Below are 18,087 nucleotides of genomic sequence, written 5' to 3'. Positions count from 1 at the left end.
GGATTAAAACAGATGTAAGACAGGGACGTAGTCTTTCACCCTTGTTGTTCATTTTATACATCGAAGAAGCAATTATGGAAATAAAAGGAAGGTTCAAGAGTGAGACTAGAATTCAAGGTTAAAGGATATTAACGAAAAGATTCGCTGATGACATGCCTATCCTCAGTGGAAGTGGAGAAGGATTGCAGGAGCTGCTGAATGGAACGAACACTCTAATGAGCACAGAATATGGATTGGGAGTAAATCAAAGAGAGAAGAAAGTAATGAGAAGTAGCAGAAGAGATAACAGAAAAAACTTACTATCAGGGTTGGTGACCACGAAGTAAGGAATTCTTGTAGCTAGGCAGGAAAATAATCCATGACGGACGAACCAAGGAGGACGTAAAAAGCAGACTAGCACTGGCAAGAAGGGCATTCCTGGTATCAAACTTAGACCTTAATTTGAGGAAGAAATTTCAGAAAATGTACGTTTGGAGCACAGCATTGAATGGTAGCGAAAGAGAGGCTGTCGGGAAAACGGAAAATAGAGAATCGAAATATTTGAGATGTGATGCTACGGTGCCGACTTCTATCCAAAATAACACGTTGCGTCCTCCATACCAAGGATTCCTCAGTCCAGTCAAAGATTTCTCTTGCTAGACCATATGATTATATAAGCTGTCTCTCCCATCGCTGGCGCTGTCACTGAAAAGTGCTGTAATTTTCATGTTCGCAAAATATTTCAGTATATGAAAGGTGTAATATCAACTAGTAAGGAAGACTGAAACTTTCTGATGAACCAGACGGGTTTGCTGCCAGGTCGTGATTTTCGGTTTTTTTTTTTTTTTTTTTTTTTTTTTTTTTTTTTTTTTTTTTTTTCGTTCTGCTCAAAGACAAGCGACGAGCAGTAGATTAATTGAACGACGCAGGAAACGAGGCTCGTTCGAGAAGCTGCCCAAAAGAGAGCTGTAACAGAAGAGTAAGCCAGCTTGAACCACACAATGTGATTGCCACCACATCAACTTTTAGTTTATGTAGCTTGAACATTTGTACCGACCTGCACCTTGTTCATTTCATTTCAGAACCCACACCAGGCTTTACTTCGGCGGATTTTAACTGTGTGTTGTCGCAAATTTCAGTCTATCGTTTACAGAACATATGACACAACTCGTTTCCCTTTTCTTTCCATTGGTAAGGAATTTTCTTGCGAGATAATAAGGTGTGATAGTTAACTACTTTTTTTGTATTCTCTCTTAAAAAATTCCATATTTATGTTTCCCTCAGGTCTCTTTTTCCATGATCTGAAAGTCTCATCCATAGGGAAATACTACCATCTTACCTCATTCTCAGCGTACAGCTGGGCACTTGTAATACTCTGCATATCTTTCCACATTCGTTGCTCTTGCGAAACTAACATCTGAAAATGGCGTATGAATGCCTCTTTATCTTCGAATTAGCCTATCTCAGATTACTGTCGGAGATGGACCTGTTATATCGAGCGAGGTGGAGCAATAGCAGATAATGCGCTGCTGAGTCACATGCGGCTACACGCAAGGCGTGCACTTCATCAGCCGTATGTGAGCTCTGAAATCTGGTGCCCGGTAGGCGCCGGTGGTTAAGGCGATGGACTCACAAACGTGTGGAGCAGCGTTCAGCTATCCGCTCCCGGTAACTGAGTGATAGCCGGCACGGTAGCTCAGCGTGCTCGGTCAGAGGGCTAGCTGCCCTCTGTAATAAAAAAAAACCTGAGTTAATGGATCAACAACGAACTGAAACGGGTGTCTTTCGACGTCCGCCCAGAGCAGACACAACGAACGAAAACGAACAAAATGAGATTTAAAAGAAAGTGGTCAGCGCGATAGACTGTCACTCCTAAAGTTCTGGGTTCGGTTCCCGGCTGGGTCGGAGATTTTCTCCGCTCAGGGACTGGGTTTTGTGTTGACCTAATCATCATCATTTCATCCCCGTCGACGCGCAAGTCACCGAAGTGGCGTCAAATCGAAAGACTTGCACCCGGCGAACGGTGTACCCGTCGGGAGGCCCTAGTCACACGACATTTTTTTAGCGTTCAGATCCTCGTGTTTTCATCCAGTTTTAGGTTTTCCTGGAGCCCTTAAGGTGACTACTGCGACGGTTTCTTTGAGCGACAAAAGACCTGTTTACAAGCAGTTCTTCGTCCTCTTCAGACCCGAGTTTGCCGTCTATAGCGATTCGGTCGTCAATGGGACGTTAAAATTTCTTTCTTCGGGACCCAATATCCATTACCAGAATTTTTTCTTTATTACTTTATATTTGACCGACATTTAGCTTAACTGTACTAAGAATTTAATGCATTTTGCATTTCACATCATTCGTCATTTTGTGATTGATTTCCATAGATACACATATTCGATTGATAAAATGGTTCAAAACATACAGGAATATTAAGTTTAACAAAAATTAAGGGTTAGCTTTTCTATGGCGGCAAGACAAATGGAGTAGAACACAAGAAATACGTTTGCTATGACGGCGTAAAAAATGTTGAAACAGATGCAAAGTACCCATCGACACTTTGTGCAGTGTATACTAAACTAACCACTGGGACAGACGACGGGAAATCCGACGTTTAGCTTCTGACGTTGTGGGCTGAAGGCGTATCCAGCACTGGGTATTTGGTGAACAGTGGCATATCTGACTGGAACCTGAGATCTTACATAACTTACGTTGACATTTATCTGATAACACCTGATTTCTGCAGATTAAATTTCATTCATTCCACTTACACTGTCTCGACGTGTTATCAGTAGCAAGCGCAAACCACGACGTAGAGTTTATCGATGGGTGATAAGAGATGAACATAGGATTTTTTATGACAAATTAGATTGTAGTGATTACAAAGTAGAGAAATCCTCCCACAGCCGTAAAACTGAAGGTTTTTAACTCCCACCCACCAATCCCTTTGATCAAAACATTCAATTTCAGTACACGTAGCACTTACTCACCATTAGTTTCTTTAATTTTTCGAAACCAAGCTTTCTGTCTCCTCTAGGCAGCACCCTTGTCATCTGCCCGCTTAGCGTCTTTCGTGGATTTATCTGATACAAAGTTAAATTTTCCTTTTAGCTGGTCTAGTCTTTAACAACGATTTGTTGTAATATCGCATTCCTTTAGTTACACTTTAAAGCATGATTTGACTAGTCAATCAGCTACTCAAATCTTTTTCGAAGATATGTGGGTAGCCTCTTCACTGAGAGCAGCATTCGGCACGCAGTGCGCTAAGCAAACCGTCACTTGTGGTGAAGCAACAAACTGAAGCTCGTACTGTTTAAAAGAGGTTACTGCTTGGACCTATTCATTTGGCCTGGAGTGCTAGAATTTTCATATTGGCTGTTAGGAACGGGCCGCCTCTGAGCTTTCACGACAGATGTAAACTTTGTGCTGGGATGGTACTCGCAATAAAAATCTGCCATGTATTTGCAGTGCTCTATTAGCTCATAGCTATCCTCGTATATCCCAACCACTCGAAACTTCATCCTAATGACTAGCTCCTGTGAAGCTGCAAAATAGTAGACAGCAAAGAGTCCAGGAAGTGCAATAATACTCGTTATAGCATACATAACTTTCCTTCGAATCACTGTAATTTTTGGAAGTACTTGAAATAATGTGTAACGGGAGAAACGTGAGCAATTTTTTCTACAATCTTCCACAGACCTTTTAACAGGGGATGGCGGCCTAACCGACTCGCTTACGACCGAGGCAGTGTTCCAAATCCCGCGTGAATATCCTTTGAGAGTGAGCTGAAAAGTATGCCTCAAAATTTTTTACCTGGAAACTCCTATAGCTTTTTAAATAAAACAAACTTCATTAACATTCTCCATCTTTAGTCTTCACGTCTGCAAGTTTCCAGCCCTCTGCCACTAGAGAGCTCCGAATTGTAGTATGTAGCACGGTGGTGTGTAGTGAAACTATGTCGACGCGTGAGGAACACCGTGCTGAAACCGATTTCCGAATCGAAGAGTTTGACCACACGTGGAGCACGCTCTCCTTCAGCCTTACAATGCCAGACCACACACAGACGTGGCTACATCTGCAACAATCGGACACCTTGGGTTCACTGTCATCGGTCATCCTCCATACAGTCCCTACTTGATCCCATCTGATGTGCATCTGCTTTAAAAGCTTAAAGAATACCTTCGATGACTTCACATTCATTGTGATGAAGGGGTTCAAGCAAAGGTGAGGTTGTGCCTCCGTCAATAATGCCAAACATTCTACAGAGCGGCTTGGTTTAGAAATAAATAAGTAGACGTGAAGACTAAAGATGTAAAATGTTAGTAACTTCGTTTTATTTATAAAAACTTTATAAGTTTTTATATTACAAATTCAGAAACTTTACTTTTCAGCACGCCCTCCTAATTTATATATTCTGTGACTCATATCACGTCAGGCTTAAGTAAAGCCCCTGGCAACTCTCTTCGCTATAAGTATCCAGTTGAGATTGTGCATCAGTTATCTTTAGAAACTTCGGAAGTGACCTTCGTGCGACAAACAATACCTTTTCTGCAAAATTTTCCATTGGAATTTTTCATTTCCTATATAAATAATAAAAACGCCATGAATCGGACAGTTCTGCTTTGATTTTATTGATATCATCATTGTGCCCAGAATGAGATTTTCACTCTGCAGCGGAGTGTACGCTGATATGGAACTTCCTGGCAGACTAAAACTGTGTGCCGGACCGAGACTGGAACTCGGGACCTTTGCCTTTCGCGGGCAAGTGCTCTTGAATTTAAGCTGTGAGGATGGGTTCTGAGTCGTGCTTGGGTAGCTCAGGCAGAGGCCCCGTGCTGTGGTGCTTATGATACTAGACTGCTACGTGGAGGGTCGTGAGTTCAAAACTCACCTGAACTATAAAATTTTAGCCGGCACGGTAGCTCAGCGTGATCGGCCAGAGAGTTAGCTACTCTCTGTAATAAAAATCTGAGTGAACGGATCAACGAAGAACCTAAACGGGTGTCATCGGACGTCAAACTACACGTCAAACAATTCGATTATCTATTTTCCCGTTTTCCCACAGTCCACAACTCACTAGCATGCAATGCTGTGCTCCAAACGTTCGTTCTCAGAAGTTTCTTCCTCTTATTAAAGATACCTTTATTACTAACAGTATTTTTGGGTAGAATTTCTCTCTTTGCATGTGGTAGCTTCCTGTTATTTCCTTCTTGCTTCATCAGTCGTGTGTAACTTTGCTTCCAAGGTAGCAGAATCCTTAATTTTGTCTACTTCGTAGTCACCAATTTTGATGTTAAGGTTATCTTTTTCGTATTCCTCTTTACTTTCGTCTATCTTTGGTTTATTGTTAATTCATATCCTGCACTCATTAGAGTGTTTAATTCTATTCGATAGGTCCTGTAATCCTTCCTTAATTACCCTGAGCGTTGTAATGTAACCAGCTAATCTTGTTATTGCTATCCTTTCACCATGGGTTTTAATCCCACTATTGAACCTTGACGTGTGGTCACGTATTAACCATTAAACATTCACTGCTGAATAGAGACATCTCAGAATAGCACTTCGTCCTCAGTCATTTGTTAGATATACCCCAATCTCTGTATTTCACTGCTGTTTATACCCTCTACAGCTCCATCCTACTCGTCACTGGAATACATCGTGAGGGAATGAATGAGATATGTCTTGTGATCTGAGTCAAAGCGTGGAACTATATGGTTCCAGAGACCTTTTCAAGTCTCAAAGGTCTATGAAGAACATATGTAAACTGAAGAGATAAATGAAAATTTTTACCACTGTCAGGATTCGAACCCGGGTGTCCTGCTCACTAGGCAGATGCACTAACCACTCTGTCACCCTGGGGCAGTAGCTTTACATAATTGCACGCCTCGCTCCTCAATCCAAACTTCCATTTACGCTTCAACTCACATAGTATTCCTACTAAACTCAAACAGCGTTTGAGAGACGCTCCAACTTTTTTAAAATAGTAACTCAGCATCGAACGAAACAGGGAATCCTGCTTGAATCCCAGGCTTAGAAGCCTTAATCAGATGAAGATAGGCTGGGAAGAGGTGTGAAAGGCAGTTTGGATTGAGGGGGGAGGTGTGCTAGTATAGTCTGTGCAGTGTCCACAGCCCACGATCCAGAGTGGAATAGTAGTTGGTATGTCTGCCTAGTGAGCACGAGACCCGGGTTGGAATACCAGCCATGGAACAAATTTTCACTCATCGCTTCAGTCTGCATGTATACATCAAAGCGTGGAGATTATACCTACAGTTACCTGTTTTTATCGTTCTAATGTTCCAAGTTTCACTCTTCTGTTATGACGAAAGCATTTCTTGAGAAAAAGGCTTAGGATTCAAAGCAGCTTATCAATGCCCTGGCTAATCTCTCATCACCAACTATTTTAAGTCAACTGGAAACGGCTCGAATTGGCCAAATTGCTTCTACCATATGCATTAAACTTTCTGGTAGATTAAATCTGTGTGCCGGACCGAGACTCGAACTCAGGACCTTTGCCTTTCGTGGGCATGTGCAAAGTAGAACGTTTGCCCGCGAAAGGCAAAGGTCCCAAGTTCGATTCTGTGTGCCGGACCGAGACTCGAACTCGGGACCTTTGCCTTTCGTGGGTAAGTGCAAGGTAGAACACTTGCCTGCGAAAGGCAAAGGTCCCAAGTTCGAGTCTCGGTCCGGCATACAGTTTCAATCTGCCAGCGCACACTCCGCTGCAGAGCGAAAATCTCATTCTGGAAACATCCCCAAGGCTGTGGCTAAGCCATCTCTCCGCAATATCCTTTCTTTCAGGAGTGCTATTTCTGCAAGGTTTGCAGGAGAGCTTCTGTAAAGTTTGGAAAGTAGGAGACGAGGTACTGGCTGAATTGAAGCTGTGAGGACGGAGAGTGAGTTGTGCTTGGGTAGCTCAGACGGTAGAGCACTTGCCCGCGAAAGGTAAAGGTCTCGAGTTCGAGTCTCGGTCGGGCACACAGTTTTAATCTGCCAGAAAGTTTCATATCAGCGCACACTCTGCTGCAGAGTGAAAAACTCATTCTGGAACCATGTACATTACTTGTTCATCTTGGTTCGCTCCACCTATTATAATGTACGTCTTTTTTAGGTATGACCAATTTAAGGATTAATTTAGGTTTCCGATATTGAATTAACACTACTGGTTGCAGTCATATAAATACTGTTTCAATGTACTATTCTCCGCAGAGAAATTATTATTGGACAGATCGAAGAAAATACCTTAAATATCCATTTGATATTTGCTGCTTTCATTTTGCAACAGCTTCAACCATTCTGAAGCCATTGAATGGGCCATTTCAGTACAGTCCCATGAACCAATGCAGGAATGGAAGTCAGAGTTCCCCAAAAGGAAGGGCTTATTAACGTCCGAAGTAATTTCGTTGCACAGAGGTAACTGGCTGTGTCCTTGCTAGAGGAAGCGTCCCAATATTCGCCCAAAATACTTCACTGAAAATACTAGAAACAAATGAGAGGGAGTGGACAAGGATTTGAACCCCAAAATCCACAAATACAGAAACAAAAGCGTTCTTTCGTTTTAGTCTCATTAGTCTCGGCAGGAGGCTCTGACAGTACCTTGCATTTATCGCGAATCTCTTGCCCGACGTAAAGTCCCGAGCTACTGGAAAAAAGCGCAGGTGACGCCTGTATATAAGAAGGGTAGAAGGACGGATCCTCAAAATTACAGACCAATATCCTTAACATCTGTTTGTGGGGGGATACTCGAACATATTCTCAGTTCGAATATAATGAATTTCCTTGAGACAGAGAAGTTGCTGTCCATGCATCAGCACGGCTTTAGAAAGCATCGCTCCTGCGAAACGCAACTCGCCCTCTTTTCACATGATACCTTGCGAACCATGGATGAAGGCTATCAGACGGATGCCATATTCCTTGACTTACGGAAAGCGTTTGACTCGGTGCCCCACTGCGGACTCCTAACTAAAGTACGAGCATATGGGATTGGTTCCCAAGTATGTGAGTGGCTCGAAGACTTCCTAAGTAATAGAACCCAGTACGTTGTCCTCGATGGTGAGTGTTCATAGGAGGTGAGGGTATCATCTGGAGTGCCCCAGGGAAGTGTGGTAGGTCCGCTGTTGTTTTCTATCTACATAAATGATCTTTTGGATAGGGTGGATAGCAATGTGCGGCTGTTTGCTGGTGATGCTGTGGTGTACGGGAAGGTGTCGTCGTTGAGTGACTGTAGGAGGATACAAGATTACTTGGACAGGATTTGTGATTGGTGTAAAGAATGGCAGCTAACTCTAAATATAGATAAATGTAAATTAATGCAGATGAATAAGAAGAAGAATCCTGTAATCTTTGAATACTCCATTAGTAGTGTAGCGCTTGACACAGTCACGTCGATTAAATATTTGGGCGTAAAACATTGCAGAGCGATATGATGTGGCACAAGTATGTAATGGCAGTTGTGGGGAAGGCGGATAGTCGTCTTCGGTTCATGGGTAGAATTTTGGGAAGATGTTCATCTGTAAAGGAGACCGCTTATAAAACACGAATACGACCTATTCTTGAGTACTACTCGAGGGTTTGGGATCCCTATCAGGTCGGATTGAGGGACATAGAAGCAGTTCAGAGGCGGGCTGCTAGATTTGTTACTGGTAGGTCTGATCATCACGCGAGTGTTACGGAAATGCTTCAGGAACTCGGGTGGAAGTCTCTAGAGCAGGGGTCTCCAAACTTTTTAGTCCGCGGGCCACATTGACTCCTCCACGAAGTCATAAGGGCCAATATCTACCTGTTGTTGTTGTTGTGGTCTTCAGTCCTGAGACTGGTTTGATGCAGCTCTCCATGCAAGATCTACCTAGTGGGATTAAAGCACCCTAGCACTCCACGATCACCGTAATGTAAGGCTAAAGGCAAGATGAAATCGCAAAAATCTAAGGTTATGGGAATAGCTAGCACTGAAACGAACTACGATTTTTATTTAATTACATAATTTTGATTGGTGGACGTACCTCACCGAAATTCTGGCGTATTTTAATCTGACGAATTTCACCGACAAAAGAGTATGTCGCTGCACATTCTTCACGAAAGCGTCCTGCAAAGTTAACGAAATCTCAAAATCATTGTTAGCAACACTATTACTGCAAGACGTAACAGAGGTAGAGTATGTCAACGCATTGTTATTGCAAGCAGCGCAACAATAATTTTAGTTACGTAGTCTTGTAGCGAGTAGCAGAGCCAATGACGCGGTGTATTGGTCGCGAAAGGCCTCGAAACTCAATTGTTGGCAGTATAGGTAGCACCTGAAATATTTGGCGGGCCGGATACCGGGGATGTCCGGCCAGCTAACGCGGGCCGGTTTGCCGGCTCTCGCAGGCCGGTTTTGGCCCGCGGGCCGTAGTTTGGAGACCTCTGCTCTAGAGGAAAGGAGGCGTTCTTTTCGTGAATCACTACTGAGGAGATTTAGAGAACCAGCATTTGAGGCTGACTGCAGTACAATTTTACTGCCGCCAGCTTACATTTCGCGGAAAGACCACAAAGATAAGATAAGAGAGATTAGGGCTCGTACAGAGGCATATAGGCAGTCATTTTTCCCTCGTTCTGTTTGGGAGTGGAACATGGAGAGAAGATGCTAGTTGTGGTACGAGGTACCCTCCGCCACGCACTGTATGGTGGATTGCGGAGTATGTATGTAGACGTAGATGTAGACGTAGACGAACCTAAAAGTGATAGGAAATGATTTCGTACGGTGATTGCCTCACGCTGAACCACGAAACATGCTGTTTGTCCAGCAGGTGAGACAGACACTAAGACGGCGAGATGGATGTGAGCTGCTGCCAGTGCGCGTTCGAGGACACGGCGTTCCTGGCGGGGACGTGCGGCGCGGGCTTCGCGCTCTTCATGTCGATGGTGGAGTACGTGCTGCGGACGCGCTGCGACTTGGCCGACCCTTGCGGGCGCGCGGGCAGCGACGCGCAGCTGCTGCTGCCGCAGCTGGGAGACCCGCCCGCCGTCGACTTCATCGTCGTCGGCGCCGGCGTCGCGGGCCCCGCGCTCGCCGCCCGCCTCTCGGAGAGGCAGAACTGGACCGTGCTGCTGCTGGAGGCGGGGCCCGAGGAGCCCACCGCCACGCAAATACCGGTCAGTGCGCCAACTGGTGCAGAAACGCTATTGTTCTAAGGTGCACTTAGCTCATATCTTGGTCGATGGGTCTCCTCCAGTACCACTCGAAACCTTTATTTGGAACTTGTTTCACTGTCAGCATATGAAAATAGAAGAAACCACCAGCGAAAAATGTAGTGAGGGGAAATCGAAATAAAGTAAGCCAGAACTCAGAACTTTATTATACAGGGTGTTACAAAAAGGTACGGCCAAACTTTCAGGAAACATTCCTCAGACACAAAGAAAGATAATATATTATGTGGACATGTGTCCGGAAACGCTTACTTTCCATGTTAGAGCTCATTTTATTACTTCTCTTCAAATCACATTAATCATGGAATGGAAACACACAGCAACAGAACGTACCAGCCCGACTTCAAACACTTTGTTACAGGAAATGTTCAAAATGTCCTCCGTTAGCGAGGATACATGCATCCAACCTCCGTCGCATGGAATCCCTGATGCGCTGATGCAGCCCTGGAGAATGGCGTATTGTATCACAGCCGTCCACAATACGAGCACGAAGAGTCTCTACATTTGGTGCCGGGATTGCGTAGACAAGAGCTTTCAAATGACCCCATAAATGAAGGTCAAGAGGGTTGAGGTCAGGAGAGCGTGGAGGCCGTGGAATTGGTCCGCCTCTACCAATCCATCGGTCACCGAATCTGTCGTTGAGAAGCGTACGAACACCTCGACTGAAATGTGCAGGAACTCCATCGTGCATGAACCACATGTTGTGTCGTACTTGTAAAGGCACATGTTCTAGCAGCACAGGTTGAGTATCCCGTATGAAATCATGGCGGTGAATCGAGGAAGTACAGTACATACTGACGAAACTAAAATAAGCTGTAACATGGAAATTACGCGTTTCAGGACACATGTCCACATAACATCTTTTCTTAATTTGTGTGTGAGGAATGTTTCCTGAAAATTTGGCCGTACCTTTTTGTAACACCGTGTATAAAGTGCATTTGGTTAAACATCTGCATCATATCCGTCCATGAACCACGGACCTTGCCGTTGATGGGGAGGCTTGCGTGTTTCAGCGATACAGATAGCCGTACCGTAGGTGCAACCACAACGGAAGGGTATCTGTTGAGATACCAGACAAATGTGTGGTTCCTGAAGAGGGGCAGCAGCCTTTTCAGTAGTTGCAGGGGCAACAGTCTGTATCATTGACTGATCTGGCCTTGTAACACTAACCAAAACGGCATTGCTGTGCTGGTACTGCGAACGGCTGAAAGCAAGGGGAAACTACAGCCGTAATTTTTCCCGATGGCATGTAGCTTTACTGTGTGCTTAAATAGCATGGAGAGTGCGTCAAACCAGTCTCCGGACTGAAGACCACAACAACAACTGCATCATACATTACACAGTGTGTTCGGAAATCCCTATTACAAGTTACTACGAATTTTAGAGCGAGAGTGAGTACACAATATTTTGAATAGGAACCCATCTCCCGAAACGTTCCGTTTCTATTTTAAGATGAGTAGTTTGAATGGTCACAGTTTGTTTGATCCATGTGACAGCGTCAGGGAGACAAGAAAAGAAAAGACCTGGCAGACGCTTGAAGATAGACATAAACTTTCGAAGTTTCAAAATCTAGGAATATACTATAACTCCCAATGTATCACTCCTAATGGGATCTCAGAGCTAATAGACTAATTACAGTGCCCAAAGGGGGATTTAGCAATAATTACTCCCATTTTCCATCAGTGTAAAGAACAGGAAGAAGCACCAATAACTATTACAACGGGAAGTACCTTCAGCCATGTATTTCACAGTGGTTTGTATTGATGCAAATTTCGACGTAGATAACCTACCTCTCCGATTCGTAGAATCCAAAGTAAAATGACAACGAGTTGTGAAACGATCGCTAGCACTACCTCAGTACTGCGCGGGGTAGCCGCTTGGTCTGAGGCATCTTGTCACAGGTATCGCGGCTCCTCCCCGCCGGAGGTTCGAATCCTCCCTCGGGCATGTGAGACGCATTGCGTCTCGGCGTTGCGTAGACAAGAGCTTTCAAATGCCCCCAAAAATGAAAGTCAAGAGGGTTGAGGTCAGGAGAGCGTGGAGGCCATGGAATTGGTCCGCCTCTACCAATCCATCTGTGGTGTCACCGCCAGACACCACACTTGCTAGGTGGTAGCCTTTAAATCGGCCGCGGTCCATTAGTATACGTCGGACCCGCGTGTCGTCACTGTCAGTTATTGCAGACCGAGCGCCGCCACACGGCAGGTCTAGAGACACGTCCTAGCACTCGCCCCAGTTGTACAGACGACTTTGCTAGCGATGCTACACTGACAAATACGCTCTCATTTGCCGAGACGATAGTTAGCATAGCCTTCAGCTACGTCATTTGCTACGACCTAGCAAGGCGCCATTACCAGTTTATATTGAGATTGTAATTATGTATCATCAAGAGCGATGTTCTCCAATTACGGATTAAAGTTAAGTATTCCAGCCGCAACGTTCTTTTCTTCATAGTATAACTCCTTTACCTGTTCCAGACCTCACGCCAGTCTGCTTGAGATTAAACGCGTGCATTTCGGCCTCCTCTAGCAAAACGGTGTTGGCTCTTCTGCCAACACATCACCATCCGTCATCGAATTTGTTGTTGAGAAGCGTACGAACACTTCGACTGAAATGTGCAGGAGCTCCATCGTGCATGAACCACATGTTGTGTCGTACTTGTAAAGGCACCGAAGTCAACATTACCTTCCTTCAATTGGGCCAACTGGCGGTGAATCGAGGAAGTACAGTACATACTCACGAAACTAAATTGAGCTCTAACATGGAAATTAAGCGTTTCCAGACACATGCCCACATAACATCTTTTCTTTATTTGTGCGTGAGGAATGTTTCCTGAAAGTTTGGCCGTACCATTTTGTAACACCCTGTATAACTTACAGAATCATCAAAGACGTTTTAAGTGACTGGAATCTGCAGGTATAACTGAGGGTCCCTTCACCCAGGCGGTTTTTGTACCCATAGCACGGACTATCTGTCAGGTGGTAGAGCCATATTAATAAACTGCTTAAGCTTTCCATTTTGGATGCAATGGAATAGCCAGAAGATAGTCACAATATCATCTCTGACTTAACTATTATGTTTATACTGTTGTTTATCTTTTCTCTCTCAATGACACAAAATAACTGTATTATTCGATATTAGATTGTCAGGTACAATGTGTTTTACGTAAGTTCTTACACAAATCTGTTTCAGTTGTCTCAGGAGATGCTTATGACCAACAACATAAAACAAAATATATTTCTTCCACAGACATTCGCGGTAGCAGCAGTGAACACGGTGCTCGATTGGAATTACACGACAGAGGTGCAGGAGCAGGCGTGCCTCAGTACAGGAGGCGTCTGCAGCTGGCCGCGGGGCAAAATGGTGGCCGGCACCGGCGCCATGCAGGGCATGATGTACACACGAGGCCACCGAAGCATCTACGACGGTTGGGAAGCGGCTGGTAACGAGGGCTGGGGCTACGACGACGTGCTGCCGTACTTCATAAAAGCGGAGAACAACCTGGAGGCCGACGAGATGGACGAAGGTTACCACGGCACGGGAGGACCGCTCGTGGTGCAGCGCTTCGCCAGCCATCCGCAGCTCGCTGAGACCATCGTGGAGGCGGGAATAGAGCTCGGCTACCGCACGGGAGACCTCTCCGGCAGCAACCAGACGGGCGTCGCCATAGCGCAGATGATGGTGAAAGACAGTCTACGAGGCAGTACACCCGCGCTCTACCTAAGGCCTGCTGCAGCCAGCAACCCAAATCTGCACGTTGGAATAAATGCTCACGTTACCAGAGTTCTCATCGATCCTGACACCCTTACTGCGACTGGCGTGGAGTTTCTCGACGAGAACAACAACCTACACACTGTACGAGCAAACAACGAAGTCATCCTGAGTGCCGGCGCCATAGGCTCTCCTCAGTTACTCATGCTTTCTGGTGTCGGGCCACAGGCAGACCTCGAGGATGTCGGCATAACGCCGCTGAAGAACTTGTCTGTTGGACAGAATCTACACAATCACGTGTCAGGTTATGTGGCTTTCTACATCAACAATACTTCGTACGAATCTCTGACGACAGAAGTGCTCAACGAATTCGTCACCAATCGCACTGGCCCCATGTCAGGTACAGGTCTGACACAGACAACTGGCTTCATGCTTTCCAAGTACGCAACTGATGGCGTGCCCGACCTGCAGATCTTCTTCGACGGTTTCAATGCGGCTTGCTCTCGCTCAGGCTTAGCGGAGGAATGCACCAGTGGAGAGGTTAACGTGGACTGTGGCCGCCGATATATCGACGCGCGACCGACCAACATCATGCCACGTAGCAAGGGCTACATGAAACTACGCAGCTCCAACCCTCTCGACTACCCGCTCTTCTATCCCAACTACCTCTCTGAGCAGATCGATGTGGACATACTGGTCGAGGGCATCAAACTGGTGATCAACATGACACGGACGGAGGCGATGCAACGCTGGGGCTTCGAGCTGGACACGACGGTGACGGCCGGCTGCGAGGACTACGAGTTCGCGTCAGACGAGTACTGGGCGTGCGTGGTGCGCTACAGCACCGGCGCCGAGAACCACCAGGGAGGCACCTGCAAGATGGGGCCCGCCACCGACGACTCCGCCGTCGTAGACCCGCGCTTCCGGGTGCACGGCGTGGCTGGGCTGCGCGTCGTTGACGCTTCCGTCTTCCCGTACATACCCAACTCCAACCCCATCTCGTCCATCGTCATGTTGGCCGAGAGGGCGGCCGATTTCATCAAGGAAGACTGGCCCGAGGAATCTGCCTGAAGCACGCTCGAGATGGACACGAACATTTACCGCAGACTGCTTTGAAATGGTAGACTAATTCGATATTAGTGGCTCCCTGCACTTACGAGATACGTAAAGGTACAGAACTCACTTTAAGAGTACATGACATTTGTGGTGGAATGACCTCAACTCCATAATTTTCCGTAACATTTCTGCATCTGATTCGTTTATTCTTTCCCTGTATGACATTAACACTGCCATATTTCCTTATTTCTCCGCTTTATCTCTTTTTAATGCAAACAACTCTTGGCAACATTGTTCTTGCTTTTTCTAATTTATTATTCAATATGACCTTTCCAAACCGTCACAGTTTTTGTGAGTTTTAGGAAGAGATGTCACTGATGTAGTAAGAATTTTACTCTACGAGTAAAATATTACTTAACTTGTAAATATGTGATTGTAGCACTTTTTCACTCACTTTGATTGATTCATTTTGTATTTTGAAACATTAATAAATAACATTTATAAGTAATATCTTGTTGTTCTTTATACATCTTTATGTTGAATCACAATACATGAAATGCCTACAACATAGTTCACATTGCAACTCTTTAACGTTGCCATACATTTCTGAGTGAGATAAATATTAGTAATTTACTACCCTGTTTACGTTAACCTCTCCAATTAAGACCTGTCCTCGTTATACACCGTCTGAAGGATTCTTTCATTTAGTCTTTGGTAATCACTGTGTCACATATGTGTCGTCCAATCGACAACAGTCGACTGCAAACTCAAAACTTATAGTCTAATTTATTTGTAGATCCCTCTGAAAATGATTACCAAAAGTCTTTCTTTGTTGCAACCACTTGACTACCAAGTAACCTGCTTCGTAATTTAAGAGGAGCTGCTGATTTTGACTTCCAAAAATACACTGATGGGTTCCCTGTTTTTGCTTGTTTTTTTCATTTTGTCTGTCGAAACTTTAATGTCGATCTGCATAAAAAGAGCCATGTGTGTGGGCTCCGTTCTCTGTGACTTACCTAAAATCTGTCGTTTTACATGGAACTTTGGGGTTTTACAATACAAGAGTAGTTACAAACAGGAATGAAGTGGTGTCATACTGCAACTTATCCTTAGTTGTATGTATCTTTGTAACGTTATTTGGTCTTGGTCAACAAAACATTAAGCCATAAATGATACAGGTATGGCATAAAATAAATACGAGCTAAACTACCACTTAAAACACAGAATGCTTACAATTCTACACATTAACATGACAGTTACAATTTATTGTTCACAATCCATTGCAAATGAATAATAATAACAGATTAATATGATACAGTCACAGATGAACGTACACTGGGAAAACACACCTCAAAAATACACATTATTTTCGTCAACTGTCGGTGCATAGGAGAGATTCGGTGGAAGTCGGCTGTCATTCACTTACAGTTTATCTATAACTCATCTCTGCGTGCACTGTGCTTTTTCAAATGAGAATAATATTGCTAATATCTCCCGGCGTATGTCTGTCGCAGTATAACAAATGAATCCTGTGCACAGGGACTGGGAAACTGTCACGAATGACTCTCATCCTGATAATACTGGATAATCCCTTTTTGTGGCAGTTATAAGAAGCAAGGCATGGCTGTGGTGGAATTGCAGATCATATATCTGTGCAATGTTTTCTCTTCAAGCTGGATGTAAAGTTCCCTTCTTCTTGCCACTCAGACTGCTCTCTCCTTTACAAGGCGATTAAATTCTTCAACAAGTGTTCAACATTCAGTAGCAACCCGTTGACAGTAGCCTACTTAACGAGTTCATAAGCCAGTTCATTACCTTCGATATATCCTAAGAGATAAAAGTTAAAATCGTAGTTCTGAAAACGCTCACATTTCGACACTTGGACTTACATTTATCTTTGCTCGCACTTATAACTGTGTCTTTAGTAAGCCACAACATACGCGAGAACCTGATCCCATTGACTCGCACTTTGTGTTATCTAATTTAGCAGCTTTCCCTCAGAGGACTGTCCGCAGCTCGTGGTCGTGCGGTAGCGTTCTCGCTTCCCGAGCCCGGGTTCCCGGGTTCGATTCCCGGCGGGGTCAGGGATTTTCTCAGCCTCGTGATGACTGGGTGTTGTGTGATGTCCTTAGGTTAGTTAGGTTTAAGTAGTTCTAAGTTCTAGGGGACTGATGACCATAGATGTTAAGTCCCATAGTGCTCAGAGCCATTTGAACCATTTGAACTCAGAGGACTATGTCTGCACCGAGGTGGTGCAGCTAGTGCTGGGGACCGAAGTGGGACTTTACTGACACTGTTCTACACCACAAGCCCAAGTCAGCGACAGCTGTGTAATGGATATTTTATTCGCTGATGATCTTGGGAAATAATGACGACTGTCGGTATGCTAGTTAATAAGCCCGAATTTCTGTGATTGGCAGTCAGGATTACTGCGTGCGACGTATATGGTGGAATTCAATGTTTCCGGTTCCTTTTGAAAAAGGTTATACCGAAATTTTAAAAATAAGTCTTTCACGATGCGGCACACCTTGTCAGCAGTTTACTTATTCTGGGGGCACGGTCGAAATCAGGTAGCAGCGATGTAGAAATTCCGTCCTGTGACATAGATTTCCGTTTCTCTCAGTTTGCCTCCAAGGCCTCACATGCCATCCTTCCCGATATCCTCGTTCACTTTGCTGTTCTTGACAATTCTCAAACATGAAACTGACACCACAATCTTTGTTTTTATTACTTTAGCATTTCACCGCTGTCATCCCATCTAATTTGTGGCGCTGATGAGAAAAGGGAGCAACGAGCAACATTATGCACAACTCTCAATCAACTGACTTCAAACGTACTTCCAGTTCTACAATAACTTTCTATTCACTCTGAATTTATTAAGATGAGTCACATTTCACAACCCAAATGGCAGTTAATACGCATGCATTAGAGTGTATCTGCCTTTAAAATTCTAATTACCCACAATAAATAGTATTTTCGCATATGAACTAGCACTTTTGTCATTTCATTCTGTAGATCGTTAGCTTCGTATGGATTGCGGAAGCGGTATCTTCTGCCTGTTACCGTCTTCCCTACCATCATTAAAATGACCTCACCTGATAGTCTCCTGCTCCCTGGACCGTGGTAGCATCAGGCTCCTTCACGTCTAGCAGGAATTGCAATTGCCGA

At 44.6% G+C, this 18,087-nt stretch overlaps 1 protein-coding gene across 1 annotated transcript; it reads left to right on the top strand.

Moving 5' to 3' along the window:
• The first annotated feature begins 9,777 nt into the window (after positions 1 to 9,777).
• LOC124613703 (glucose dehydrogenase [FAD, quinone]-like) lies at positions 9,778 to 15,247 on the top strand. The gene is made up of 2 exons (XM_047142421.1): positions 9,778 to 10,098; positions 13,402 to 15,247. The coding sequence occupies exons 1-2, from the start codon at positions 9,778 to 9,780 to the stop codon at positions 14,932 to 14,934; spliced, it is 1,854 nt and encodes a 617-aa protein (XP_046998377.1). The 3' UTR covers positions 14,935 to 15,247.
• The last annotated feature ends 2,840 nt before the right edge of the window (positions 15,248 to 18,087 follow it).

Source organism: Schistocerca americana, chromosome 4, assembly GCF_021461395.2.
Source record: "Schistocerca americana isolate TAMUIC-IGC-003095 chromosome 4, iqSchAmer2.1, whole genome shotgun sequence".
In the NCBI taxonomy this organism is placed as follows: domain Eukaryota; kingdom Metazoa; phylum Arthropoda; class Insecta; order Orthoptera; family Acrididae; genus Schistocerca; species Schistocerca americana.
The sequence above is the reverse complement of the archived record's forward strand: the minus strand, read 5'-3'. Positions and strand labels throughout refer to the sequence as shown.

Coding starts and splice junctions, on each gene's coding strand:
- LOC124613703 (XM_047142421.1), top strand. CDS start 9,778: ATGGATGTGAGCTGCTGCCAGTGCGCGTTCGAGGACACGGCGTTCCTG. Junction 10,099..13,401: donor CCACCGCCACGCAAATACCG/GTCAGTGCGCCA, acceptor TTTCTTCCACAG/ACATTCGCGGTAGCAGCAGT.